The 27461-nt window shown below is 47.6% G+C and overlaps 7 protein-coding genes across 7 annotated transcripts; 4 read left to right on the forward strand and 3 right to left on the reverse strand.

Annotated features, from left to right (window-relative positions):
• Positions 1 to 4993: 4993 nt before the first annotated feature.
• On the forward strand, positions 4994 to 5945 carry K444DRAFT_431160 (uncharacterized protein). Its single transcript, XM_024872763.1, has 2 exons — positions 4994 to 5179; positions 5235 to 5945. The coding sequence occupies exons 1-2, from the start codon at positions 5130 to 5132 to the stop codon at positions 5635 to 5637; spliced, it is 453 nt and encodes a 150-aa protein (XP_024735258.1). The 5' UTR covers positions 4994 to 5129; the 3' UTR covers positions 5638 to 5945.
• Positions 5946 to 9205: 3260 nt separating this feature from the next.
• K444DRAFT_431245 (uncharacterized protein) lies at positions 9206 to 11475 on the forward strand. The gene is made up of 4 exons (XM_024872764.1): positions 9206 to 9409; positions 9456 to 10082; positions 10142 to 10316; positions 10368 to 11475. The coding sequence occupies exons 1-4, from the start codon at positions 9332 to 9334 to the stop codon at positions 11249 to 11251; spliced, it is 1764 nt and encodes a 587-aa protein (XP_024735259.1). The 5' UTR covers positions 9206 to 9331; the 3' UTR covers positions 11252 to 11475.
• Positions 11476 to 11581: 106 nt separating this feature from the next.
• On the reverse strand, positions 11582 to 13021 carry K444DRAFT_664458 (uncharacterized protein). The gene is made up of 2 exons (XM_024886963.1): positions 12392 to 13021; positions 11582 to 12345 (listed from the first exon to the last, which is right to left on the reverse strand). Exons 1-2 carry the CDS (start codon positions 12832 to 12834, stop codon positions 11700 to 11702), a joined length of 1089 nt encoding a protein of 362 aa, XP_024735260.1. The 5' UTR covers positions 12835 to 13021; the 3' UTR covers positions 11582 to 11699.
• A 2556-nt stretch (positions 13022 to 15577) lies between these two features.
• On the forward strand, positions 15578 to 17092 carry K444DRAFT_532220 (bacterial luciferase-like protein; the record flags this gene model as incomplete). Its single annotated transcript, XM_024875064.1, has 4 exons — positions 15578 to 15672; positions 15727 to 15959; positions 16042 to 16109; positions 16175 to 17092. The coding sequence occupies 4 exons, from the start codon at positions 15578 to 15580 to the stop codon at positions 17090 to 17092; spliced, it is 1314 nt and encodes a 437-aa protein (XP_024735261.1).
• Positions 17093 to 21090: 3998 nt separating this feature from the next.
• On the reverse strand, positions 21091 to 24589 carry K444DRAFT_591626 (uncharacterized protein). The gene is made up of 2 exons (XM_024878199.1): positions 23821 to 24589; positions 21091 to 23762 (listed from the first exon to the last, which is right to left on the reverse strand). Exons 1-2 carry the CDS (start codon positions 24246 to 24248, stop codon positions 21209 to 21211), a joined length of 2982 nt encoding a protein of 993 aa, XP_024735262.1. The 5' UTR covers positions 24249 to 24589; the 3' UTR covers positions 21091 to 21208.
• A 78-nt stretch (positions 24590 to 24667) lies between these two features.
• Positions 24668 to 25888, forward strand: K444DRAFT_664461 (uncharacterized protein). The gene is made up of 2 exons (XM_024886964.1): positions 24668 to 24982; positions 25033 to 25888. Coding segments are annotated over exons 1-2 (516 nt in total). The 5' UTR covers positions 24668 to 24981; the 3' UTR covers positions 25548 to 25888.
• Positions 25889 to 26540: 652 nt separating this feature from the next.
• On the reverse strand, positions 26541 to 27205 carry K444DRAFT_664462 (uncharacterized protein; the record flags this gene model as incomplete). The annotated part of the gene is made up of 1 exon (XM_024886965.1): positions 26541 to 27205. The coding sequence occupies exon 1, from the start codon at positions 26991 to 26993 to the stop codon at positions 26541 to 26543; it is 453 nt and encodes a 150-aa protein (XP_024735264.1). The 5' UTR covers positions 26994 to 27205.
• Positions 27206 to 27461: the final 256 nt, after the last annotated feature.

The raw sequence follows: 27461 nt of genomic DNA on the forward strand, positions 1-27461 counted from the left end.
CGCTTGACTATCCGCATTATGTACCGTAAGTTTAATGGAATTGGAGTTGGTGTGCAGTAAATGGGGATGCTCAGCAGTGGGTCGGCCTTGCTAAATCGCGGAGATATGGAGCACCATGACATTTGCTGCACATCTCTTCTATGGTGATGTGCCGGTATTCTAAATTTAATCTTCCGCCCAAGGTATGAAATGGGAATTAGCATTCCAAAGTTCCAAACAAGTCTCGTTCCGTCAAAGAATCGAGTAGTTCCTGAACTTGACAACCCACATTCTGAATTTCCCTAGACGGATAAACTTTTCTGACGAGATTTGCCGTAGGAGCAAACCGTCAAGTTTGTTAAACCCACCTTCTTCCTCTGCGAAGTCCTCAATTTCTACCGGTAAGAAATAAGGCCGTCCGCAATCCGGCTTCTCTGAAACGTCGTCCAAATGTACTTTAGTATTCAAATACTCCAAATCTATGTCGTCAACTGATATAATTCCTGGTGTGTCGTAGGGGTCTTCCATCATATCGATTTTTTTTTTGGGAAGAAGGTAAGCCAGTCGAGACAAAACCAGAGATACCATTTCACCAATGCTTCTCAGTGGCCGGAAAGTCCCGATATAGCTTTCCCATTTCCCCTCGAACGCGGAGGAATCCATCGGTCGGTTGGCCAAAGGTACTTTTGATATTGGCCAGTATCACGTTGGCTTCTAGAATAGTCAAGCACGCTCCTTCAGTGATCCGCATTCCTTCTCTCTCTTCATACATTGTCTCAGGGTATTCGATTGCGCTTTGAGTCCGATGCCCGAGACCACGTCCGCGCAACGTATTCCTGTGGCCTGAAAATTGGCGTCTCCAAACGTGTTGTAGACCATAACAAGGAATGCGGTAAATGCTCTTTCCACATACCCGCCGCGTACTCCAACCCGAGTAATTTTTGCAGTTCGCTCGCTACTCCGGAAAGAGCAACAAGTTTGTCTTTGATGAACGCCAGATCACAAGTTGTGTGCTTTTTAACCACCTCTTTTCAGTACATGAATTCCATTTCAATCAATTCCCGCGGATCACAATCAGCAAGGGTCCGCTCAAGTTCGAAATCATGTGAAATCTTTGATATGCAGTGTGTCCCCAAAAAATATTAATTATATTTAATTAAATCAATTATTATGTGAAGTATATATATATATCTTTTATTTATAAAATTACTTAGAGACTCTTTGTTGCATGGCAACTGCGGGTTGGTCACGTGAGCCCACCACACTTGACCACATTCACTGTACTTAGTATTGCAATGTTTTGGAGTTGACGACTTGATTTCTCAGCTCACGCGGGCTAAGCACTCTAAATATGCATCCAGTATATAAACTACAGTGTATCAGTGTACATTCAGTTCCGACATTTGGCTCTGGCCATCCGCGCCACACTTCTCTTCCTTCCATATCTCAAATATATTACATTCAACCACATTTACTGCAATACACTTTTTTTTTTAATATCTGAATTTATCTTTATATTCTCTCTTGCCTTTATATACTCCTGTCTTCTTATAAACTTTATTTTTCTAATATTTATATCACTCACGTGTTCCTTCACGTACACCTTTCTCACGTGATTATTTCTTTTCATTACTAATTCTTTTTCTTCTTCTTTCACTTAAAATAAAGCTATATAAAAGTTTAATGAAATCTTATATTAAGTCTCATATAGTACCCTAGCCTTTAGCTCCTTTTATAAACTCACGTGACGAATTAATCAATTATAATTTAATTATTAGGTTTCTGACTTAACTTAATTTAAATTAATTGCCGTCTGATAATTATAATTAATTAAATTATTTGACACACCGTCTAAGCTCAAGCCACCGCATAACTCATATTGCTCCCGAGTAATTGGAGGGGCATTCTCTCCAGGGAACCCCACTGGTGGCCCAAAGTCATGTATCCTTAGCTATTACTTGGCCCGGAGGTTGGTGTCAGAAGCAACCCAATCACGTTAGGATTTTCGGGCAGTAGCACGTCAAGCAGGCGTGACGGAGACTCAACGCCAAGGTTGCCGAGGGGGTACCTTGTGAGACACTGCTCTCTCCAGCCTCTTGTAATCTTGAAGGTCGTTTCTGAAGCAGTGCTGTCTCCAATTCGGGGTATTTTTAGCGTTATGGAATAATCGATCTCTTTCGGTGTGGTTTCCTAGGGATTCCTCCCCATTTCCTATTCTAAGCGGTCAAGGGGAACTGCAGGGTAACCAAATTCGTGGTTGAGAAATTTGCCCAGACTGGGAAAAGCTGTCGTCAACCATTTCTGGTTATATTGAATCGATATCACGTGGATAGAGTGCTAGATGTGTCGTGTCGTGTAGACACTGCATGGCGTCGACAACCGTAGTATCAATGCGCGCCTGGTATTCATCTGTTAAAGCCCTCCGAGAAGGACCAAGCAGATTTTACACCCTAGAAAACTGGATTGGAGCAAGCTTAGATAGCTACTATGATGCGTGTGGTCATCGCGATCCGTTTTCACCAGAATTCCACAAACATGGATCGACAGACTAAACAAAAACATGGTCGACGTGGTCTTGAGGAGTTCATGATATATCAATAGTCGTTGTGCAATGAGGGCTGAGACAAGATAGCAGCCTCGAAACTGAGCATTCTGGCATCCTATGACATCACTGCCTCTCAACCAGCACCGCCCTCTCTTTAACGAGCAAAATGAGCTCACGTCTAGAGAGCTTACCAACTCCCGGGGCAGGGCAGGTCTCGCCAGTGCAGAATCTATTTTGGGAAACAACAAGTACCATCTCAAAAGAGTTGGTTCCAAAAAGAGGTGAACGGTGTGAAGGCGGCGAACACATTGATTACTACTCATAAACCAAGCAAAACCAAAGAGAACGAGAGCCTGAGAGCATGTAAATCCAGTCGAGTTGCAAAAAAGGAGGCAGCCTACAACAGACGTGTATACCATCAAATCAAACTGTCAACCCAGCTTAGATCTAGATGTAGAACGCCACAGGCGACGGGTGTGGTGTGACCTGATTCTTTCGCTGAAGTCCTTCTATGCCCTCATCTCCAGCTCAGATCTACTAGTGGATCCTGCTGAGCCAGCTGTAAGCACCTGCCCCATATATTGAACCTCAACGCGGATCAAATGTCCGCACCCTGAAAGAAACCTGCATCCTCGTCAACGGTTGTAATTGCACCTCCCATGTATGTATCCGAGTAGTCTAGACTCATTTCGAAGGGTTGCTGGCCTGAATAGTTGTCAACAAGTTGCCGAGTAGGTCCGGTGTGTGAAGAGGTTAACAAGGGTGGCATCGGATACAAGTAATCAAGGTAGTTTATCGATGTCGACGAGGTGATGTGCTCCGAGTTATCGACAGGGAACGAAGGAGCTGCAGACATTCCCGTTTGTGAGTCTGACGCTGTGTAGCATCCCTGTTGATGCAGATGATTTTCTTGAAAGCTTCTGTAAGGCGCATTCACTGTGTGTGGCGGAGTGATGGTACTGTTTGTGAAAGGCTCATTTGCAAAGGCTCCTCCGGTGAGTATTGGATCAAGAGACCGGGAGTTGTGCTGATGGCCAGAAAAGACTGGCGAGCCCTTGCTCAAGGGTTCTATATCATGTGCGGCAGTGGACGTCGGGTTCGAGGGAGTGGGTACAGTTGTAGGCGTCTTCCAGAACCGAGCGTGAGGATTCTCGATGGCGTTTCGTGGGCCAGTGTCAAGCGAGTTGCCGTTATTCCAATGTACTACTTCGCGGTCAGAGAGAAGCCATATCGACTAAATTCGCAGTCAAGACTTACGACCCTGCTGAAGTGCTCGAACCTCCTTCCTCAGTCCATCGTTTTCATTCCGCAGCGCATCGTTTTCCCAGATAAGGGCCTCTGGTCGAGAATTTTAGCCCCATAGTTGAATCGAAAGTGTTAAACCTACCAATTTCCTCCCGATGGGCTCTCCCTACATGAGTATGGAGTGTCTCAAATTTTTGATACGGTTTTGTTGAACATCGGGGAATGTAACAAGAAAAACCGCCCGCAGAGTGGGCCTTGGTACGCTTCAGATGACGGTCGAGTCCTTTCTTCCCAGTGAATGGTGACTTGCATTTTGTGCAATAGGCACGCTTGTTGATAGATGCTGAGGTCTCCAGTGTGTTCTTGGAAGTTTTCATCTTCAGTTGTGACAATCGTCGAGGATGGAAGGAATACTGGAAAACTGAATGAAACCCAATACCTACGACTCCTTTATACCGGTCACCACTGTCGGGAGCCTGCATGATGTCTTGCTCCATTTGTCCTTGGGGCCCTTGAGCCCAAGTAAGATAGCAAGCAATGGCTTTGCGAACGTCCAGTCAACTCCTAATATCTGTCCATCCATCATGAAGGTGCAGCGATGTCTGGTCGTCCTCGAGGGTATTGTAATGACCAGATGACGCTAAAACGCAGTGGAACAGAAAGATCCTCCTTGAAATAGTCTATCAGGTTTAGTCATAGACGAGTCTGCATGTCTGACAGCCCGTGGGAGACTGTTGTATTTATTCTGTTTGACGATGCCTGGTGGTGCTGTTCGGAGGCGACGTTTTCCCACATTCAAACAGCAAACCTTTGTAAAATAAAGCTTGATAAAGCAAGGGAGGCCCATCGCGTACAGGGGTATCAAAAGGGTTCCCACTCGGCCGAGGCCCTCATCACACTGGTATATCCTTGTTCTTACCTGCTATTGGCCGAAGAAAATTTGATAACGCCCGAGTGGCGGACTGAAGATCTCACTTCGCAGGTGTTTGCAAGTTCGAGGAATAGTTTGGCAATGGTGTCTTGTCGAGTCACTCGAGTGCCATGCCTTCCTCAAGATTTTCGAGGCCCCCACGGCTTGTTATTTTAAGCTAACCGCTAGGCGGCGTTAGGGCAGGTTTGTCTCTCTCATTTAAGGTCAAGCCTCGACTTCTCAGGGGGTGGCTATGTGCACAAACCCCCAAGAAATTTGCAACAACTTTATCGCAATTATTTCTCCGAGCTTCTTGGAGACAAAAAGACAACCTCAAACAATAGTCCTCTTCGATAGAGACTTGATGCCGAGCCGGCTAGTTGACACTATCTACCGGACTTCTGCCAGTTTCGCGATGCTCAAGCATAGAGCCCACCGCACCCGCAGCGAATGTTTGTTGAGCAGTCCAAGGAGACCAAATTTTGCACAAGCATCGCAAGGTGAGGTAGATGAAAGTCCTTGAAATCCAGTCTTCACTGACGATATTGTGAGTAGGAAAGACTGCCTTCGATGGAGTGCCACACTTGATACACCTACTGAAGATCTAATCCGCGAACGATCTCCGACCACAATTACTCGAGACCCGAGTCCTCAACCTCGATTCACAAGCACCTCAATTCGCAGAAACGAAGCTACTCCAATTTGGGAGAAGCAAAAGAATACCGCGGGAAGAAACTGTAATCAAGGAGGAAGTGCCTCGAATTGCTTTAGAACTTTCCATTCCTTGCGCGGTCCTCTGACGCGGTATAAAACAAGCCATCATGGGAAAAGGAGCCTATTGCACTTGCAGATTTGGCCAAGGGAATTACAGGCTACCGTCTGCCTCCTGCGCGGAATTACAACGGCCTGCTCCTTCTGGCATCACGCAGGGGGTCTCTGTCCCCTCCTGCGAACATAAATTGGGTCGAGCGATTCAAGTTGCGCCAGTCTCCATTCCACATAAATGGTCTTTAGAGCGCTAAATCGAATCTATATCAGCTTTTAACAAGGCTTCGCGACATAGAGATTGATATTTTTGGAGCTGCTTTTCTGGGAACTCGAAAACATATTTTCCATTATGGCTCAGTTGATATGAGTGTACCGATTCAGGGCAAATGTGCGGAAGCTAATTGTTTTATTTGTACTCGTTCTGCTACGCCTTGTGTCAAGTGAGTGCGCTCTCTAGTAAGGGAGACTTGCATTGGCTTCTAGGTCTTCTTGTGGTTACTGCCCTCCTTCAAATACTGGGGCAGCCTGCGCGGTTCTGGAACTTCCCCGTTGCGGTGTTTTGCTCGAGATAAAACGTCTTATCTTACAGCCTCGGAGGGCCTTTGGTAGCCCTTTTGGTGTTTTGCTCGAGCTCGAGTAATCTTCAAAGCGCATGTCGTAGCATAGGATACGGAAATAATGTGTCCTGAGCGTAAGTTGTTAAGCCTTACTGCCTTTTAACTCCCTTCTCAATTGGAAAACGTTGCTCTTATATCCAAAGTCATTGTTTGCTTTCCTCCACACCATCGCGGATCCCTGCATACTCCTCACATGGATATTTTCTTGAAGTCGCCTTTCTCCAAAGGCTGAAGGTATTCTATGGGATGGGTACACGATTGCCCCATCAACACCCTCGATATAAATTGCACAAACCTCTCTCTTATACGAAGTCCTGGAATCGCAATCAAGTTCAAGATACAGAATAATCGAGATTTCTTGAAGTTCTTCCAGTGTCCTCTCCTTGGCCTTTCAAAGGCGTTGCGCCACAACTTGGCCGTCAATCGGAATTGACCCTCCGGCGAAGATACTACAAAGAGCATCGCGTCGTTGTCCCAATTGAGATTGGTGCATCTCTATCCATGCATCTCTATCGAGGCCCGATTGAAGGTGCATCCTGACAAGCGTCGCACCAGAATCCTAGACGTCACTTCGCCATAACTTCCGACCCGCATACATCTTACACTTCTTTATCCTCTCCTCACTTAGGTCTGCTGCACACTCCTGGCCGGCTTCCACGGCAGTCGTCGAGGTGAGCGCAGGTGGCAAATTGATCGTTTGCGCAGGGGAGTTCTGTTAGGGATACGTACTGCTCATTATACCAGCATCCTTACTGCTACGGTACGATTCTGAGCCCGTTGCATCCGACCTGAGTATCCCCAATTGCAACCGTCGAGTCCTCTTCTCGGCATTATAGATTTTGGGGTCCCGCCTACTGACCCTTAGTTCGTGCAACTACCTTGACGTTCAAAAACATATCTGAGATCAAAAGTGTAAGGGGTTACATATCCGCTAATAGAATGCACGGATGTGTGGAAGACCGTGACATTTGTTGGCACATTGCATTGTGTAGTGACCACCTGGGGACACCTGCTTGGGAGCGGCATTGTCGAAATCCAGAGTTCAGGCACGCTTTCAAATTTAGAAAAAATTATACCCTTCACAATGGTAAAAACCGGCTTGTATTTGGAAACACTAGAGTTAGTAGCAATGGAATAGGAACACTGGACTTGCTAAACACGGCGAACAGCATAATTCCTGGAATTAATATACACCTAAACTTGTGATCAACACTCACTACTACCTCGACTTTCAGCTTTACTTGAGCCCCATCAGCCCCTTTCACGCGACAACCCAAATGCAGATATTCCTCCATAACATGTGACATAAGCCTAGCACATCTCCGCCACCCAGTACATCAGAGGCACAGCACACCTCTCCAGCCCTATCCAATAGGTATCCCCATCGTTCTTGTCACCGTTCAGCCCTATATTGCCTTTCCCACCTCAAATATGAAAACCATTCACGACTATCACCTGACTCTCCCCCCTTCCTATCCCGTTCAATCCAGAAAAGCAACAAGAAAACGGAGGAATCTTTGTTGCAAATCGACAAAATCGTCGCGTTCCGAGAGCGCCAATTCTAGAGGTCCAGATATACGAAGAGTGGTTCTTAAAAACGGGACCAGCCAGTGGCGGCAGCGCGGCGCGCCACACCTATTGCTTTTCATGCCAGCGGCGAGAGGCCGCCAACCAGATAGAGGTTTTGCCGATAGTGGGAAATGCCCTCTGAGATGGACGAATGGTGGTGACGGATGTGAGGGTTCGGGTTACCTAACATAAACTGAGTTTGCTGTGTTTTTGCGAGTGAGTTTGGCGATGAAAGTCGAAAATGGGGGAATGGAGAGGATGGGCGAATCACAGGCCACTGCATACGGCGCAGGTATCGTGATTAGTTATCAGGTTCGGGTACGTGGAAGGGTTGCGCGTGGTTGTTGGTATTGTGGGATCCGAGGGAGAGAGTGTGAATGGTTGGAATTTACGATCACGGGATGCGGTACGAGGCCTGAAGTTTGAAGGGAGATAAGCTGAGGTTACTTTTTGTGAAGTGTATGAGGCCGGAAGGGCGGGTGGTGGGACGAAGCGAAACGCGGAGGCGATGTTGGGCAACCGGGTTCTTGGGTTCTCAGGATGGGCTGAGAAAAAGGAATGAAAGCCTGACGATTGTGAGCGTGAGATATCACTGGACAGTGGAAGCACTGGGAGAGCATTGGAGTGAGGATGCGGAGCAAGCCGATTACTGAGAACTTGAGCCTTTGTACTGTAAGCGTCCGAATTCGAGGTGTGTGAACCATAAGTAGTATGCAGGTGTTCGTGAGAGCCGAGGGGAAGTTTCTTTCGAGGGAAGTGGGTCGAGAGCTCATCAGCTGACTGATAACTGGACAGACGTGCAACAAAAAGATGACCTTCAATTGAGTTGCATACCTACCAAGGGTATTAAGATTGGTCACCTGACGGAAATCTATGAGCATGATGAATATGGGAGGTTTTGAGCCAGCGTTGAGTAAGAAGTTATAGCAGTAATACTTAATCAAGTCTTGCTGCTCTGAAGCCAACAAGTAAAACTCCTTTGATGCAAAAGCGAATGGAAGTGTTTGAGATCAGAGTCATGTGATAAGGTGGCCTTCAAAGGTGGGTTTACCTAATCACCCCCCACCAACCCTTTCCCAAAAGATGATCGTCCCGAACGCCAGTCCATTTTGAATACATGCGCTCCTGCAACAACGTTTTCCCAGGCGCTCAGCCTTATCAATGCGAGAATATGACTGCGTGCTTTCCGTTGAGCGGGTTCTCCTGCCTGGATGAAGCCGTGCAATTGCCAATTGGTTCGAAGCCCATGGCTTGCTTGCATAGGATTGAAACATCGCCAGCCTCGTTACTTCTCGGGTTTCTCAGCCGCACCAACTCAGGACGAGACCTATCTTTCGCGAAGATAAGACGGAAGGCCTTCCTCAAAGCCTCGGGCTCCGTTCCACGCCATTTGCTTTGATTCATCACTTCGATAGAGGCGGTCGAATCGCTCACGATGTCAAGCTGTCCTGCCCTGGATTGTGCAAATGCATTGCAGGTTCCTCCTCCACTTCAACCAAACCCGGACATCTCTGGCATAGGTGTAAGAACTCAATGTGGCTTATTTCTGTGGCGTACTCACCCGTGCAGGTCCTCGTTGGATTCTTTGCTACTGCGTATCTGGCCTGGATTCTGCTCGTTATACATTATGTATAGGTCTTCGATCCCGCTGAGGCTAGTCTTGCCAAGGAGAAGCGCCCAACGAACCCCATCGATAAGATGCTTGTGGAGTTCATCACGAGAATTACCAAGCGTCCAGAAAAGACCAAAAAGATATGGAGCAATGCTCTGGAAAAGGTACGATTCTAACAAACCGAATGAGTCATGAACTGACTCCGATTAGATGATCCTTATGATGAGTGATCAACAAATGATCACTGGCATTGCACTAATGGTCAGCGCAATAACACAATTGCGTTGCGGCATATCGGCATACCACTGGCAAATCACCATTTACTTGGTGTGGTTTTCTTCCTTCACACACTTGGCCACGTTGACATTCCTCCGGGGATATCTACATGAAAATTCGCCACTGCGATGGTGGAGGCTTTTCTTCATGACAGCCTTGATTGGACTGCTAACAGCGGCTCTGGTACCTACAAGGCGCGGAGACTGGCTCCCTGACGACCAAACCGCCATGAGTGGTACGCCAGCACTATGCATGTTCAATTATCCACGAAGTCCCCCTGAATCTGCGTCATTGATAACTATGCTTTTCTCAATCCTGGTGCTAAGTATAAGCTACACTACTCGAGCAATCAAGCTCTTCAAATGGAGCTCTGAAGCCAGCAGAAGGATTTTTCGCACGATTCCTGGAAATGCATTCAAAAAGCATCTTGAAGTCCTCTACACTGGTAGCCAGAAAACCAAAGCCAACAAATGGATATTCTATATTCCGTATTATGTCATTTTGGCAGTCTTTCTTGTCATAAGGTCATGGATGGATTTCCTGGAGAGCATGTTCTGGGAAGTACGCTAATCGCTCACTCGTACCCGTACGTTGGCCTTGACGGTAACAGTTTACTACAGATAACCTGGCTCCTGATTGCCTTACTCTGGGGTACTCTTCGGCTACTTTCTACTAGGAACTCCACTATAGATCAGGACAACGATATTCTTGTGGAGAATTCTTGGGGTTTCGGCCAATGCCTTTCTACCGCAATGGTTCTTCTTTTGCTTTTCTCGGGCATCGAGACATACCTTGGTGAGATCCTGGTGATTGACAAGTTCATGAAAGTTACTGACTGATGAACAGAAACCAAACGGCTTATTGCACAGAGTTTATTGACTCCCCCGCAAAATGTGGACAATTCATCGACCGGCAATGTCGACGATGCTGAGAACAGAGCGGTTTTGCCCCCTTCAAATGGGGACAGAAACACTTCCGCATCCCCTGAGACATCGCCAATCGAACGTGCTTCCGCAGAAACTGCAGATATTACTGATCATGGAATCGTTGCGACCGAGACGGACGACCAGTTGCAAAGAATTACACGATCAGCGACCGTCCTAAGCTGGGAAGAAAGATCAATGGAAACCTCGTCCCGCCGACACAATCCAGTCCAGATTGTCGGTTCCCTTTTCGAGCTTGAAAGATCCCCTAATACTGCATCCACACACCCCGAAACGCGTATTGAGCCGCAACTCGCTCCACACATGCGAGATTACTATGATGACAAGTGGTATAGAGGTCTGGTTTATCATAATTTCCTCATAATTACCGTACTTTCGGGCGGAATCTTAAGTGGTGCAAGTGGCAAGACCGCCGGTTTTGACGGCCTCTTCGGCAATGCACGACACGTGGGTGCAATGATGTTGCATTTATTCAATTGGGTACTGGTATATGCTCCCCTGTCATCGTGTTTCATTACCTTGCCTTATGTTCTGTTCCGCGATACACACAGGATACGCTTGAAACGGATCCACACGTTTGCTTCTCGCGTTTACTGGTACCAGATAACTGCGTTGGCCTTTGCTTTTTGTCTGTTGTTCGCTGTACCTAGTGTATCCTGGAAGGCTCTTCTACCAAAGAATGGGGATGCTTTGTTTGCCTTTTGGTTTTATTTTAGCATTTTTTTCGGATATCGTTGTTGGTATAAGGTAATATACGAAAAGTTGAAGAGAGAGGCGAGGACTTGAGTGGGCAATGCGAAGAATGGCTCTGAGCTTGAGGAGTAGATCCTGCCCTTATTCCAAGGTTAATTGGATGGGCTCCAAGAAAAGCTGCCCTAGAGTTGGAACCGATCAAGTTGTAATCGAGCTTGGAGACACTGATGATTGAGCCTACGTGCAAGCCGAAGGGCAAGGAGGTCTGGGAATTGAGGAGAGTTGGGGTTGAAAGTAGCTAGATGTTTGAGAGGAGGTTCTACCACCCCTAACAATTTCTTTGCCAGTCCACTTCCATTGCCGTTACTCAAAAGCCATGTTTTCTATCACCGGACTCGGCGGGATATCTATTGCTCACTGCTTGAAGATGTTCATTAAAACCCCGAAACTTTTGATGCTCTAAATGCAAGTAGTTCAACGTTCTTCAACACAAAGGTGGAAAATATGAGATACCCAAGCCATGTGATATCTCCAATCTAGTTTATCTCGCATCCCCAGATCCCCGTTCCAGGAACCTAACCGTCCCAGTCTTCGCATCCATAATACACCCAAAATGCGTACACTCGTTCATAACCGGATACGCTCGGACCCATTCCCTCAACCTATCCTCCCTCACCATCGGCGGCTTCAATTCGAAAGCCTCCTCTCTCTCCAACGCTTCATTCAGTCTCTTCTCATATCTCCTTCTCACACCATCCCATTTCTTCTGCACACAAGCTCTCCTCTCCTCGCTCTCTTCAACCAGAGCTTCTATACCTAAAACTATACTCTTCTTGTTCTGGGCATGTTCGGCAGGGTCGTCGGATCGGGTATCGTGGTTCGTGTGCACGATGAATTCCTTCGAGTTGCGGATCTTGGCTCCGATGAGGTCTTTCTCTATAACGGTAGTCGCCTCCCCGTCACATAAGACGAGATAGCAAGGCGCCGTCTTCGACTGTGCTATGGCGACCGTCAAGCCCATGGTTGGCAGGGGCGGTGGTCCAGCTGGGTCGGGAAAAATAGTATTCCGGAGGTGAGACGCGATTGCCGGACGGAAGCCGAAGATAACGAGTAGTTGATGCAGCCTTAGCTTGAAATTCGAGCAGCGATGGTTTGGGCGGAAGTTCAAGGATATCGACAGCCCTTCTCTGCTTCCTGTTAGCACGTGATATTCAAGAAGTACAGTTGACTCACCTCACGCCCGTCAGAACGCCCACAAAGCCGGCATAAGTAATTGTCCTCGCAATCACTTTCTCAGGTTCGTCGCTCTCCGACCGTATGAACTCGAGTTGAACCAGCACATTCCTCAAAGGATCCATCCCCCAGTCCAACGTCCGGAAATGCAGCATTCTCTCTTCTTCCCGCCCCGGAGCTCTCCTCCCTCCCCTCTTATCAAGAGAAGCGATGACCGCACCACTCGTACACCCCAATAAACTATCCAGCAAAACATTCAACGCAATAATAATATACAACGCAACTCCGCTTGCTTTGGCAATACCTTTCAACTCTTTCGTTTCTTCGGGAGAATAGACACGTCTCAAGAGGATGGAGGCGAGAAACTCGATCCAGCGGCGGAGTTGCGGCCAGGGGATCATGGTTGAGAGGACTTCGTCGAAGAGAGGTGTTATTTCTCGCATTTTTGGGACCGAAATCGATTGCGACTTGGAGGTAGCGTTGTTCTGGAGGGAGGGAGAGGTCGATGCGGTAGGTTGGGATGGGCTCGGGCCGGACTGGAGCTCTGGGTGCCATGGCGAGGAGATGGTCACTTGGCTTGGAGTGAGAGCGAAGAATGCTGAAACGCGAAATAGACAAGAGGAGGTTGAGATGCTAAAAAAAAAAAAAGTATTTGTACTTGATGAGGTCAAAGTAGGGATGCTCAGCCTTGTGAGATGTGACGCGATCTTCAAGGGAACAACAGGGGCATGCAGAAGTGTGATTGGAGCAAGAACATTATAAAGAAATGTGAGTCACTTATCCAAACATTCAAATATTTAGGGAGAGATGGGTATCTTGGACCTCGACCCAAAATTCATGAAAAGATTTAGGAGTGATTCAAGTTTCAACTTTCATGGCCGGAATTCACCAGGTACTTTTCCGGCTTTGCAGTATTGCATTTTTAGCCAGACGAGCTACACCTCTTTCCAAACCCCAGGTAACCCAAAGCAGTTAGGTGCATCTATCTCATGCGGCCGGAATCGAATCTGTGTCTTTTTTGTACTGTGAAGGCAAGGTTGCACTGCAATTTTAGCGCAGGGAGTGAAGGCCAATGAAAAGCTCGTGCTGTTGACTTTCTGGTCTGTGCCAGCCCTGGACCCCCCTGTCTCGCTACAATTAATGGCCCTGATACGTTGTACTTGTAGTCTTGACACATGACCGAGAAAGTATGCGGATTGTGTTTTCACTGCAATTTTAGCGCAGACGACGAGGATCGGGTTGACACGTGACCAGCCTCCTTAGAAGGTCCGTGCGCGGTGCCTTTTTTTAAGTCGTGGATGCACTGCAATTTTAGCGCAAACGGGGAGGATTAGCCTCTTTTTAAGGTCCGTGCATGAGGGCCCCGAACCGTGGAGAAAGTGAAGTCTCCTTCTGATCTGCGCGAGAAGAAATGCCTCTCAAACCGCCAACATCAAACCTTCAGCAGCACGATACCCAACCCCAGAGGATTACTAACAGATGCCTCGATCCTGGACCGAATTACTCGCGTTAATGGTGTTATCTCTCGTCCTTGGGACTTGAGTCTGGACCCCTCAGGTATCGCAAGTGTGACGATGCATTTCGATATCATTGAAATGGATAAGTCCAATTCTGCACTTCTCTCTGTCCCAAGCTCGCTCTCTCTTCCGTTCCTATACTGTTTCTCTTCTGGTGAGGAAATATGAACTCGTCAAAACTCTCACCCATAGAAGTGCTCGCTGAACCATTGGCCTTGCCCTATGGCCTCGTACTACCCAATCGGTATGCTATTCTCTCTTCGTGACACCTGAGTTGAGTTACTAACGTATAATAGTCTTGTTAAATGCCCAATGAAAGAGACTCTCGCCAGAGCTCCCTTGGACCCTCCCATCGACAAGTTTAACAATCTATATGGATAATGGGTGCGGGTAAGTTACGGACTGATCACTACGGAACAAGTTTGGATTGATATATGATGTGCGTTCTTCCTTGCACCATCAAGATGAATTAATGGGTGACCGTGCATATCTCAGTTCTCTCCGTAGCCGGCGACGTGGTCTGCCACTTCGATACTCTCTCTTCCCCACACTTCGAAACCTGAAAAGAATGGGCACAAACCGCACAATCAGGAGGAACGCCATGCATTGTACAGCTTGCACACCCAAAACACATATCCCCGGCTGGCGCAGGAAACCGACCAGCGGATATCCCCGCCTTGTAGCCCTCCTCGGTCCCAGTCACCCTCGGCGGTAAATCATCCGACAAGCCTGCCGTCCAATCTCTTCTCGGAACACCCAAAGCTATGACGATTCCTGAAATCGGCAAGCGGTAGAGAGTTGGAAGCATGGGGCGTGAGTCGCGAAAGGACCAGGAGGATTCAAAGGCATACAATTACACGGTGCCCACGGCTTCCTCAGCCAATTCCTAAGCCACATACAAGTCGCAGGACCGATTGATATGGAGGTAGTCCCGAGGGACGAATGAAGCTCCACAGACATTTATTTACTGAGAGTGGCGAGGAAAATCCCGCGTCATTCTGCTTGAGCGTGAAGCTCAACTCGGGCGATTACGTGGAAGCCGGAGGTCTCTCTCAAGAGGAAGCACTGGAATAAGTCCGCTGGCTAGTCGCCTGTGGCCTGGTAGATTCCATCGAGATCTCCAGTAGGAATGTGGAGTGGGAGAGCTCGGGGCTGCGTAATTCTTTCGGTGTGCAATCATTGAGCAAGGCTGCGAAAATTAAAGAGTCGATGAGGATCCTGGAAGCATATTTCACCGAGTGAGCGGATATACGTTGTCATTTCTTTTGATATATACTAGATTCTAGAATCCTTCCGGTCCTGTCCTGGTGTTTTGCAATATTCATTGAAACTGAAGTTCAATTCAACATTTAATAGTTCACGAGGGCACAATGAGGAAACCAAGTGGTTCTTGGCAGACAATCCACTCTTCGGGAGCACCTACCGACAATACCATCCCACTTCACGTGCAGTGGCTCCTCTTGAGTCTTTCGGAGGCTTTTCCCGCTCTCCGCTTCAGGGATGTTGCTATATCAGTTGAACCTTATCGCGTCCACCCTGCACATTTAGTCTTCGAGTTCGCGTTTTATATTGCAATATATCCCCAGAGTGTTGGAAACGCTCTTCAACTATCTTGACAAGTTACCATCTTCCTCAGCCATCTGCGGTCATTCTCAAAAAAGGTTTGACAATGGCTACCAACGGATCAGCCCCAAAGCGCCAGCTGCACTTGAACTTCTTTGAGACAGCTTGCAACAGCTCCCATATGTGCACCGGACAATGGAAGTAGGTATCAAACCCTCCTTTTCCATCCTTCGATGATGGCTAAGATTTCCTCAGGGATCCCGCAGATAATACGAAGAGCAAGGACACACTTGGCTGCTATTTATGGCTGGCAAAGCTCGCGGATAAGGGCAAAATCACATCCATTTTCTTCGCAGACGGCTACGGTCTCCATCAGACCTACCAAGGAAAACCAGATGCAACTTACGCCGGAGGCTCGATGGTCGCATATATGGATCCGGTTGTTATGGTCTCTGCTATGGCAGCTGTGACGAAGTCTGTGGCGTTTGGTATCACGGGGAGCACGAGCTACATTCGTAAGCTTGACCTCGGACCTGCTTTCCAAATACCAGTTGTTGATCTTAGATGCAGCTCCATACATGCTAGCTCGAACATGGTCAACCTTAGACCACATGACCAAAGGCCGAGTCGCCTGGAACGTACGTTTGTCTCCTCCCTCATCTCTCCCCTCTTCAGCACCTACTCACATCCCTTTCTTCCATAGGTCGTAACCAGCTACAGCAACTCAGCCGCCAAGGCTTTTGGAAAAGACAAAGTCAAGCCCAGTGCGGAACGCTACGAAGCCGCAACCGAATACATGGACGTGTGCTACCAACTGTGGGAAAAATCCTGGGAAGACGGGGCGCCCACCTGGCAAGTGGAGCCCGAGATGGCGTACGACCCAAGCAAGATCCACCGCATCGACTACAAAGGACAACACCACCAGCTCTTTGCATATGGTTCGACGCATCCATCACCACAACGCACACCAGTCATCTCCCAAGCCGGGGCTTCGAAATCTGGCATCGATTTTGCTGGCAAGCACGCAGAAGCTATTTATACAGACTACAGCACAGTTTTTATGCTAAAGGAATACGTCGAGCAAGTCCGAGCAGCAGCCGTTCGCCACGGCCGCGCACCTACGGATGTCAAGATCTTCGCAGCCATGTGTCCCATTCTCGGTCGCACTCTCAAAGAAGCGCAAGCCAAGCATGACAAAGCTTTCTCCCTGATCTCCATCCAGTCTGGCATGGCGAAATTTGGTGGCTACACGAACATTGATCTGAGCAAGTATCCGCTCAAGGAAGCGATCAACATCGAGGCTGAGGAAGCCGATAACCTCATTACAGGTGTGCTGAGAGATTTCAATGAGCGGGCGAAGAGGGCGAAGGAGCCGTTTACGCCGGAGAGTATTGGGCGGGCGGGAGGCTTTAACACTACGCCTAAGCCGGTGGGAACTGCGGAGATGGTGGCGGATGAGTTGCAGAGTTGGTTTGAAGAGACGGGAATTGATGGGTTTAATCTTGTTTGTCGGTTCTCCTTTCTTTCTTTCTTTCTTTCTTTCTTTCTTTCTTTCTTTCTTTCTTTCTTTCCTCCTAGCTCGCTTTCCTCCCCTATTCTCCTCGCGAAACTTAGCGCATAAAGCTAACTTATCTTGTTATTGCAGACGTATCGAACCCGATGTCCTACGAAGACATCGTGGAGCTGCTGGTCCCTGAACTGCAGAAGCGAGGCTTGATGTGGCAGAACTATCACGTCCCGGGTGGAACCTTCAGAGAGAATCTTCATAATATTCCTGGAGAGCCGGGTCTGAGTCCAAGACATCCTGGGTCGAAGTTTAAGTGGAGTGCTCCAGCGGATGAGAAGAGCGAGATGAATGGAAATGGAAATGGGGAAGTGAAGACGAATGGGCATACGGTGCCGATTGTGGTTGGGGCGTGAGCCACTTTGGTTGTGATCTTAGACCTTCTTGAAGCCTATCCAATGCCAACATCACTATCGAGGGCCAGCCAGCCGGATTCCAAATACAACGCATAGTTACATACAACAACTCACAGCCCGTTCTAGAATATTGAAATCAAATTAAGTTCTTCAATCCGCTGTGGACATAGGCGTGAGCCAAGTTTCCCGAAACGTCATGCCAGAACAAAAACCTGGTTTCGCTCCCTTTCCCCGCGTTCCCGTCACACACTCTCGGCACAGAAGCCATGCAATGCGCCACACTAATATAAAGTGGCTGAATAGGAGTGACTTTGCTGGAGGATCGGCACGCCGTATGAGATCAATGTTATGTTGGAGTCTGCTGTTGCCTCTATGCCCGGTAAATTTAGTATCATGACCTCACGCGTGACAAACGCCGAAGTACATAAGTATAAACCAAGTATATCAAGACAACCTCCCTCGTCCCAACCGTGAAAAAGGTCTCTAAAGAAGAAGAAAACATAACAATAAAACTGAATCGAATCAAATCTACACCGCAATCATGTCTTCAAGAAACGCCGCTCCCACCGACCTCAAAGACCCCGAAGTTACACAACAGAATCTGCCTAAGGGCGAAACATGGGATGGAAATGAGTGCGCGCCCCTCTCTTTTCTTCCTAAACCCGCTCCGCCTCCGCATATAGGAGTAAGTACGATAAGTAGAAGGCTGATCATCATAGGCCAGAGCGTACAGAAGGGAAAGATCAAATCCAAAGTTCGGCGTGGGAGGGACTGCGTAAGTACTCCTTTCTAGTTGATTGCCGTATTTCGTCAGTGAAAAGAAATTGATAATACTATATAGGAGAGATGGCGGCATGAGCACTGCGGATACGGTGGCGGATGGAGGGCAGGATGTGAGTAGTGTTCCCCGGTTCGAGGGTGGAATTGAGTGTATGATGAATGGTGGACTGACGACTTAAAGGCCCCGGAGCAAGATGAAGAGTACAAGCCTTCTTAATTAAGATTTTGGAAGAGCCCGTTGATGAGGAGTGAGAAAAGGGGGAACTACCATAATGTACGGATGGTAGGCTTCCTGACGAGACTTCTCGATAGCAACCCCAATTCCAAAATATCTCTTACATCCGAGCTTGCGGCCTTGACAGAGAACTCTTTCCTCCAATAGATTCCATCTCAGGACTCATTCACCAAACCCTTCACAATCAAGGTCTTGTAATTATTAATAGATAAAAGGAATATAATATCCAGCCTAGTGTGGTACGGCAAGCCGTACTCCATGAAAATCGCTTTGTTTTGGTAGTTTTGAGGTTTTGGTCACATGTCAAAGGCTGGGGCCTTTCGCACGTGACTTGCGCGGAAATCACATAAGAAAGCTGGCTTTTCTGTAGTTCTAGACAACAATCCCTCTTTCATATCCAATCAATTGAGCTTTTAAATAGCACACTGTTTATGCTTTACTGCTTATGTCTTTGTTCCTGCTGTTTTGCTGTCAAGTCACGTTTTGCGCTCTGGTGTACTTTATGTGGGTTTTGTCTTGTCGCAGTTTCCCTCCCACACTAGCTACTCCTAGTGAGATAGTCTCTACTTCTTAAGACAGAATATGGAATAGGGAAGATGCCGAATTTCCCATGCACCGTAGCCCGACGAACTAATAAGCCGTTTCTTTAGTGAGAACTTGATTCAAGGCTCTTATTTGCCTTGCTAAAGTAAGGGATGTGGCTGAATTAGATTAATGAGCCCTAAAGGAAAAGACAACTACGCGTGAAGAGTGCTCATCTGGAATTGAAGTATATTTCTAAACAGTGGAATAGTTGAAGTGAAGGTCCATGCAATGGAAGTGAATATAAGGCGCTATTCCGTTTTTAGCGAGCTAGGCACCCCCTATTCCGGGAAAATGTAAAACGACCCCCCCTCCCCCCCCCCCCCGGGTGTCGATTGGGGGCTAGGCTAACCTAAAGTAGTGGCGCTCGGACAGGAACACCAAAACTCTGGCTTTTTCTTTAATTTAATTCAACTTTATAAGGAATTAATACAATTTAATACTTATTTTATTCGCTTATTGCACTAATTAAGAGCTATCTAAATATAAACTTTTTAAAAAGTTTGGATTAGTAATAAATCTTTAAATTAAAAAAGGTAAAAATTCCGTATTTTATAGTTTAAAGATAAGCTTAAGAAAGCCTAGAAATTTAGCAAATAAGTCCCTAATTTATAGGGCCTTATAGGGTTCAAAAACTAGAACCTAATTAATTAGTATATAAACTCCCTTAAATTAAAATTCTATTTTAGGGAATTTTTTAATTATAAGTTTGGAAGCACGTGATTATAATACTAGGGTTATAATATACTAGCTTATGCTTATATTAAAAAATATAACTTAAGATTTTTGAAGAACTTAGGTAGCCAATTACAAGTTTATTAACACCCCTGCCCTAATCTACGCCCTTAATCGACACCTGAGGGGGGTCGTTTTACATTTTCCCATTCTTCGGAGCCAATTCTAGATCCCCGTCAGCCAGAGCCGCACCTCACAACTTATTAAGCGAACTTCAACCTCATCGTATAAGAACACATCGCGTCAGTCTGTTAATCACCCATTCAACTCCTCTCTGCCACAAGGAGTCGTACTCAAATACGCACGATACTGCTCTATAATGACCGTCGGTAGTTCTGTATGGTTTCGACTGGACAAGGGTTCCAATACATGATGACCTCACTAAGCGTCTAGGAGACTTGACGAAGCACTTTAAGCGGAAGTATCTAGCTAATATCAACGAAAGAGATTGGATCGGGTGTAAGGTCTGTCGGATATCTCTATAGCATAAGCCGCATCTGCAGAATCACGCAGAGAGCATCCACTGGACGGTTTCTTGACCCCTTGATGCTCTACGAAAAGTGTACGGCTACCTAGCCGACTTTGTTTTTGTCTTTTATTTTTGTGCTATCATGTATTACATAGGCATTTCCTTTCCACTATCTTCTAGAATATATAGATCAAGGGGGATTCAATTGCAAGAAAGAGGGCAAGCCTTAGGAGTGGATTTTTGGCAAGTTCCCTAGCAGGACTCGACCCGCAATACATACGCGCTGGAACATGGTCCGACCCCGAGGCGAATAGGCTTCCTCCCATAGGTAGACGGGCAGCAGCTCAAGCTCTGTGCCTACTTGTCCCTTGGCATCTGCCGGGACGAACGTCTGAAAGGAATCTTGTCCTTCTGTCGGCCAGTCCCGACGCCGGAGCAGGTACAGTCAAGGGAAGCGGCGTTCAAGGCGTGGAGGTTTATGGGGGGGAATCAAATGCATGGGTGAAACACCACTTCCCGATTTGTCCAGAGTTGACAGCGCCTTCCTCCTCGAGCTCGCCGAATATCTGATCGCAAATAAACTATCAAAGCTTCTCGGACTTCGGGTCATTGACCTAAATCCACACGCATGTTAGAGCTCATTCCCCCTCAAGGAACTGTCATGCTGGATATCTCGGTTCTAAATGGTTGTGTCCCCGCTAGGCAGACTGGCTGGAAGTTCGAAAGTGAGGATGGCGAGCCACGCGTGTCAGGCAAATGAGTCGCACGGCCAGACTGCCACAACGCATGAGATTTACAACAAAGGCGACCCTCATCCAAGGCTTTTCAAGATCTGAAGCATGTACTTGTGGAATTCTCTGTTTGTAGCTCAGAACTGGCACTGTGTTGACACTAAGCTCTGAGGATAAGTGGCCTGAATTCCCTGCTATTTTCTATATAGATTCTAGCAATTCGTCTTTCCAGGGAAGTCTTGCTCATACGGGTTCGGATAGACAGCGTTCCTCACTTGACAGATATCAAGAATCTTCCGAGCCTCGTGTAACATGATCCCTATCCTTCAGATTATCTCTGATTAGCCCCAACAATTCTTTGCAATTTGGAGGATGGTGCGTCTTGATGAAATCAACAAGGGAGATTCGTGACTTTCCATATCGTAGTCGGACGAACTCTGGTTCATAATAAAAGAAAAAATCATTGGGGGATATGCTATAGAGCACTTCTCCGTCAGCTCCTGTCAGCACCCCCTTCTCCCATTCTCCGGCCTCAGCCAGCCATACTTGAGGGTCAGCTCCAAGCTTGAGCATGATCTCTATGCCCTTCCAATTGAAATGCTTCTCATAATCGTTATAGCCTGGATATTGACGCCATGCATGACTCGTTGCTTGGAAGAATACTTCTCTGGCCAAGAATTGGTACCATATCCATGCAGGGCAGCCAACGTTGTACTGCTTGCTCGTCCCGTCTGTTGAAAGACCCGCCGTCTCGAATGTCAGGCCGATGTCAACCAGTTTGCTTGCCAAGAACTCAGCGGAGCGAGATCGAACGTATGATTTCTTCGCTCCGACGGTAAAGAGGAGGTCGGTCAAGATTGTGTGAATCCGACTTTTGTCCTTTGGCAGGTTGAGATAGTTGTTAAGCGCCCAGTCGAGGTATTCGTGGATACCCAATATCTGGCACTGGCGGAAGACATCCACGATTCGCCCAGTCGGGTGAAGATTCGTCTGGAAGTGGTGCAGGATCTCGGTTGTCCACTGGGGGTCCAACTGTGCCAGTCCCAGCTCGACATCGATTCGGCGAAGGAGGTGGAAGATTTTCTCGTGACCGATGAGGTCACACTCTCTAAGGCGGTGGAGCAAGTAAGGAGTTGTGATGATCCTGCGTTCAGGTGGGCTGCTCGAATCTGCCAGGACAAGCCAGGTGAGCATCTCCGCAACTCGGCCGTCACTGAGCCCCACCTCTGCCGCGTGTTTTGAGAGGTAGTGTTGTAGCGACTCCGGTATAGCTCGATGGGTGAAGCGAATGAGGCCGTTGTCGTCAACCTCGACGAGGCCTCTGCATCGAATCGATAGTCTGTTTTCCCGTACGGCTCGAGATCTCCGCAGTCGATGAGGGGCGTTTGTGAGGACGTCGGAGTCAAAGGCCAAGTGTTTGTTCTTGTCCGCTAGATCGAACACAAGCTCAGAGTGTTCTAGGGTTAGGAATTGTTCCTTACTCACAGGCAGAAGGATATCTTCTAAGATCCTCAGTTCGACTTTGGTCTTGGAAGCTGATATCAGAAGTCCGGACATCCTCATGGCTCCTGCGAGAAGATAGTACGAGCCCGTTCGATGATGAGCTGGGACTGACTCGACAATCGTCTTGAAGAAGCTATCCAGGTCCTTGTCGGACGACTCTCTGACAATCCTCTCCATCACATCCATCACATCCACGGAATCACCTTCCGCGAGGGCGATCTCGATCTGGTTTAGGATCATTCCTACCCACAGAAAGATGCCATTTGCCTCAGCGAAAACCTTGTCTCTGAGAGCAATACATCGTTCTCTCATCTCCTTTGACCCTTGCATCATTCTTGTAAAGTACGGGTTGTTGACCAATTTGTTGATGACAAGAGTCTCGATATCATCTTTCGTGAGATTCTGGAGCATAATTCTTTGAGATGTCGGAAAGACATTCAGGAACTCTGGCAGAGGGCGACTCGAAACGCACATCTTCACGTCCCCTTTTGAATCATTCGCCCATTTCTGTAGGTCGCACGCGAGGCGGTAGTGAGTTTGGTTCCTCTGCTCAAACTCGTCGAGGCCATCGATGAAGAAGCAGATACAATACTCTCCAAGTATCCCACGGTCGGTTAAAAGTATCTCGAACGCTTTGTTTATCTCTCGGTCTCCAAGCTCTAGGTGTGATATGTCTTGAACCATGTCTCTCCGTTGTTCCCACTGCCTAGGGAATAAACGTGGAGCCAGAGTTGGGACCTGTTGCAAGACACTGTGCAACAGACTGTGGATGAGGCCTTTCCAGGTCTTCTGTTGCTCGACCGACGTGACCCTATAGAAGAAGAATTTACAGAAAATTGGAGTCTTGCTGCGTGAGGCTGCCCATCCATGCAATAGCATTTCAGCCTCACGGTCCTCATCGCCATCGCAGAGATACTTCATCAAAGTGGATTTACCCGACCCTGCTTTCCCTGCGATGTGAAAGATGCCCGAGCCTCTCTCAAGCCATTCAGTGAAGGTCAAGTCGAGATCACGCTGCATTTCGCGGAGTTTGTCCGGATTTTTATAAATCCAGCCAAAGGTGTTCGGCTCTGCGTTGCCGATGGTTCGAAATCGGGTATCGATACCAGGGAACCAGAGCGCTTCGAGGATCAGCTTTCTTCGGATCACATCTTGAGCTTCCTGGAATGCGGCTTTTAAGGACTCAATCTTCTGTCCCAAATCGCCTCCAGCATTTTTGATACTATCGTCGAGTTCCTCCAGGTTTCTTTCCAGGTTTCTTTTGATGGAATAAACCTCGTGGCTCATCTGCGTTTTAAGGTCTTCGAGCCTATCGACCATGTCTATAACTCTCTCGCTGTCGATACGTAAGTCAGAAACTTGTGGCCTTTCTAGATGACCATGGCCATGCTTACCTAATGGTGGCTAGTAGAAGAGTCTCTAATTTCGTTCGGTAGCCTTCCAATTCCTTCTGGAACTTCGTGATATCAGAGCTCTTCAGCATTGTGCGGAGAGTAGCAGAAATTGCGGATCGCAATGAGCCTTTTTGGGCCTTGCACTCCCTAAGCACCTCACGAAGATTGACACATGTTGTCTTCATTTTGCCAATCACCGTTGCCACCTCTAAATCTGTCTTGGACATTTGATGCTTGGCCATTATCTGTGCCGAATTGAGCTCTTTGACGACAATTTCCATCTTGTCAGCAGTCTCCTCTAGCTCTTTGTGTTCGTCTGTCGCTCCCAAGTCATGGAGTTTCTTGACGATCTTGCCGCACTGGATGGCCCTATCGCATAGAGCCAGGAGGCCGTTCGTGATACTGATGGCAGTGAAGGGGTCCACCATGATGTACCGCAAGCTAGTATCACAAAAAGCATTCGCAGGACTTGAATCTAGAGTTTCTGCGCGAGTGAAGACTGCTCTCTCGAAATTCTAGATGATGATAATTGCCTTTGGCGTCTGGGCACGTTCTCGGCTCGACTGACGTGTCAATCCCGCACCCTCCATTATTGTCCCTCTCTCCTCCACACCACTAGCAAATCGGCTGCTGGCTGACGTGATTGTTGGCTGACTTCAGGGTCCTTATAGACACTAAAATTGCAGTGCTTCCGGGGAGAGATGGTTACGCTTCTCTGCCTAAGGTAGCGTCTATTCGGGGGGTGTTGTGTCGTCACATGACCTTTTAGCGTCTTAGCGCGGCACCCTGTATCTTAGTCTCGAGCTCCCCGCTCCTTCTTCTCTCTTTAGACGTAATACACCACACACCCGAATACAGCTGTTTTCCGCGAGAACACCAGCTCTAGGATCGTGATAGGGGGAAGCCATCGCGCGATGCCAGACATTCGTAAAGAATGTGTCTTATTTTACAGTCACGTGCGGTTTCAGATTCTGCTGCCACGTGCTACCCTATCAAAAGTTCACCCTCTCTAAATTCTTATGAGAATCATTACTAAGTTTACTATTCTTGGACAACAAGGAAGTGGACATTCAAGTTGATGTACTTACTGGCAAAGATTGGAATCCAGAAGCGTTAGGAAATGATGCCTCGGTGGAACCTTCCACGCGGCAAGAGGCAACGAGTGAGACAAGGAATCTGTCACATCATTTATGGTTACTGACAGGGACCTAGTGGTGCACCCCAGATCATCTTTGGTCTCACAAATGCAGCCACCTTCTTCCTTCCCGACATTTTTTGGGCAAGTCATCGCAGCTGCATCACTCGCAGTCTTTCAACCACAACCATCCTATCCCGCAGGAAGACACCAAATGAGCCACCAAGCAGATGGTGTATCAAGTTCGTATCCTGGTGATCCAAACATAATGACTCCGAGCCAGGTTTCACCAACCCCTCTAAGGACCTACCAATCTTCCTCACCTCTGGCCGGTTTGCCAAAGAGTCTATCGAGACTGAACTTTGTTAACTTGCAAGGGATACAAGGCGGTCCTCCTTCGTGGAGCCCAACTGAGATGAGTGCGAGAAACTCGATGGTCAACGGAGGACACGCCGGGCCCAATCCGGATGCCTTCCACCGCGACAATACCACGCACCAAGAAAAAGGCCAAAGGAAAAGAAAGGCCGATGAAACCATTGATTATTCCGATACTGATACTGCGGGGAAGAGGAGGAAGGCTTTTGACCAGTGAAGCACGCAAGATCTCTCGACTCGGGAGTCTCTTTCCTGATGATTATCAATATTGGCAAATATGGGTACTGTTTCTTCCGTTAATTAGAATGGCAAGAACTTTGGGGTCGGCATCCGGCTAAAGAAAGAGTAGGGTGGATATTTGATTCATTTGAGAACTAGAAGGATGGCATCTTCAAGGCGCGTGTCTTACGAACTCAACATTAGGAATGGAACCGGCTACCAAGAGCATTAATTTGTTTCCGAGTCCAAATCCAAACTCAGTGGTAAAACACCGCAGATGTGAGTCGTGCAAGCCGAACATGGTTCGGAGGGACGTGGATTCCTGAGACTGCCAAAGCTCTGAGCCAATCAGAAACGAAGCAACGAGAGTCATCGAAAGCGGAATTCGAGTCTCTAGAACATGAAGGATGAAGGAAACAGGCTAAAATATCCTTTGAGTATCGTTATTTATGAGTCGCGCTCGCCGGAATCTTCCACACTGTACAGCGATGCAGAGTCCGTAGTGGTAGGCTGGCATTGCACCCTGCGTAGACTACATGTCATATGACCGCTGCAAGCAGCCATTCCGCCGTGTCCACCTGTTCCAAGTGTATATGACTTGTTGTCTCATGGCCCGCAATCTGTAATGTATCTCTCCGCGGGTAGGCTCGTTAGATCTGAGTCTTCACTTCATTTATCTATGTTTCTGGAAGGTTTCTTCTCTGGAGCACGTGATTATGTCGCAGGACATTCTCATTTAGCACAGCTGCTGGAGCCTACACTATTCTTCACAACGCCGACTATAATATATTTATGCCTCCAGAGATATCATACCAATATCCATGGTAAAGTTGAGTTGGATTCTTACCCAAGAATCCGGGATGGATGTCAAACTTCCAATTATCTCCCAAATCTGCCTCGTGAATGGGAGATCTCCGGGCTCCCATGCCCCGGATTCCATTGGCTGGATCGTTATTTATTTCTGGGGAATCTCAAAGCATTTCTAAAAGCGTTAAAAATGCAGCCTTCTATCGACAGCCTGGCGGAAAGCAGCATATGGAGCCGAGCTAGGGCGAGCGTTAGGCCGGTACAATGCCACGCCACTCTCCAGCTTCAAACTGTGCTCGAACCCCTTCACCACCGTGCCGCCACCATACTGCGCCTGGCCTGTAAACGTACTACTCAGTACCTTAACCAGCATTTCCGAGTCAACGACTTCCTTGCTCTTTTGGATCACGGGGGAGAAGCGCCTTTGAAGACCTACGATAGCGAGTTTGGGGGTGTGGAGTTTGGAAATGGAGAGAAGTTCGTATTCCTCTATGGCTTTATGAGCGCACTCAGGGGTGGAATTGTAGATTGCAGGTGGTTTGGGAGTCATCTGAAGCATCAAGGCATGGGAAGTGAGATTTCGTGCCCAGCCCCGATTATACGAAAGCCTGATAAAACCAGCACGGATTGGTGCCATATCTCTACGCTTATCGTCAAATATTGTCAGTAAGAAGCCGGAAAGAAGGTGACATTGGAATCTTCAAGCTGAAGTGACTGAAAGGGACTGAGAAATGTGGATCACGTTTGACCCTTGGTACTTGTTTAAGGGACAGCAGGCAGCGGAAGACACAAAAAAAACAACATTACAGGGCCAACCAACTGTGGTAGGATGACTTTTCCAAATATTTCCATCTTCAGGTACGCAATGGGGGTACTACTGCCGAAGCTGAGGAGGTGGGGAGGCAAGCCGAGTGATGTTCGGCAGGAGTGGGATGAGTGAAGCTGTTCACGACCGTTCGTCAATACGAGCGGTTTACTAATCGGGTAATATTGAGATCTCGGAAATAGCAAAAGCTTTACTATACATGCCTCCCACTATATCTAGGCGCTCCTATAGCTATCCTAGCCCTTTTTGGTACCCTCCCCTTTACTTGATTACCTGATT

Source organism: Hyaloscypha bicolor (genome assembly GCF_002865645.1).
Source record: "Hyaloscypha bicolor E unplaced genomic scaffold K444scaffold_92, whole genome shotgun sequence".
NCBI lineage: Eukaryota > Fungi > Ascomycota > Leotiomycetes > Helotiales > Hyaloscyphaceae > Hyaloscypha > Hyaloscypha bicolor.

Bases quoted from the DNA above. Each gene is read 5' to 3' on its own strand.
- K444DRAFT_431245 (XM_024872764.1), top strand. From the start codon at position 9,332: ATGCTTGTGGAGTTCATCACGAGAATTACCAAGCGTCCAGAAAAGACC. The intron at 9,410-9,455 runs GTACGATTCTAA...GACTCCGATTAG, and splicing joins GGAGCAATGCTCTGGAAAAG to ATGATCCTTATGATGAGTGA. The intron at 10,083-10,141 runs GTACGCTAATCG...AGTTTACTACAG, and splicing joins TGGAGAGCATGTTCTGGGAA to ATAACCTGGCTCCTGATTGC.
- K444DRAFT_664458 (XM_024886963.1), bottom strand. From the start codon at position 12,834: ATGCGAGAAATAACACCTCTCTTCGACGAAGTCCTCTCAACCATGATC. The intron at 12,346-12,391 runs GTGAGTCAACTG...AACAGGAAGCAG, and splicing joins GGCGTTCTGACGGGCGTGAG to AGAAGGGCTGTCGATATCCT.
- K444DRAFT_431160 (XM_024872763.1), top strand. From the start codon at position 5,130: ATGTTTGTTGAGCAGTCCAAGGAGACCAAATTTTGCACAAGCATCGCA. The intron at 5,180-5,234 runs GTGAGGTAGATG...TATTGTGAGTAG, and splicing joins TTTTGCACAAGCATCGCAAG to GAAAGACTGCCTTCGATGGA.
- K444DRAFT_591626 (XM_024878199.1), bottom strand. From the start codon at position 24,248: ATGGTGGACCCCTTCACTGCCATCAGTATCACGAACGGCCTCCTGGCT. The intron at 23,763-23,820 runs GTAAGCATGGCC...ACGTATCGACAG, and splicing joins CTTCTACTAGCCACCATTAG to CGAGAGAGTTATAGACATGG.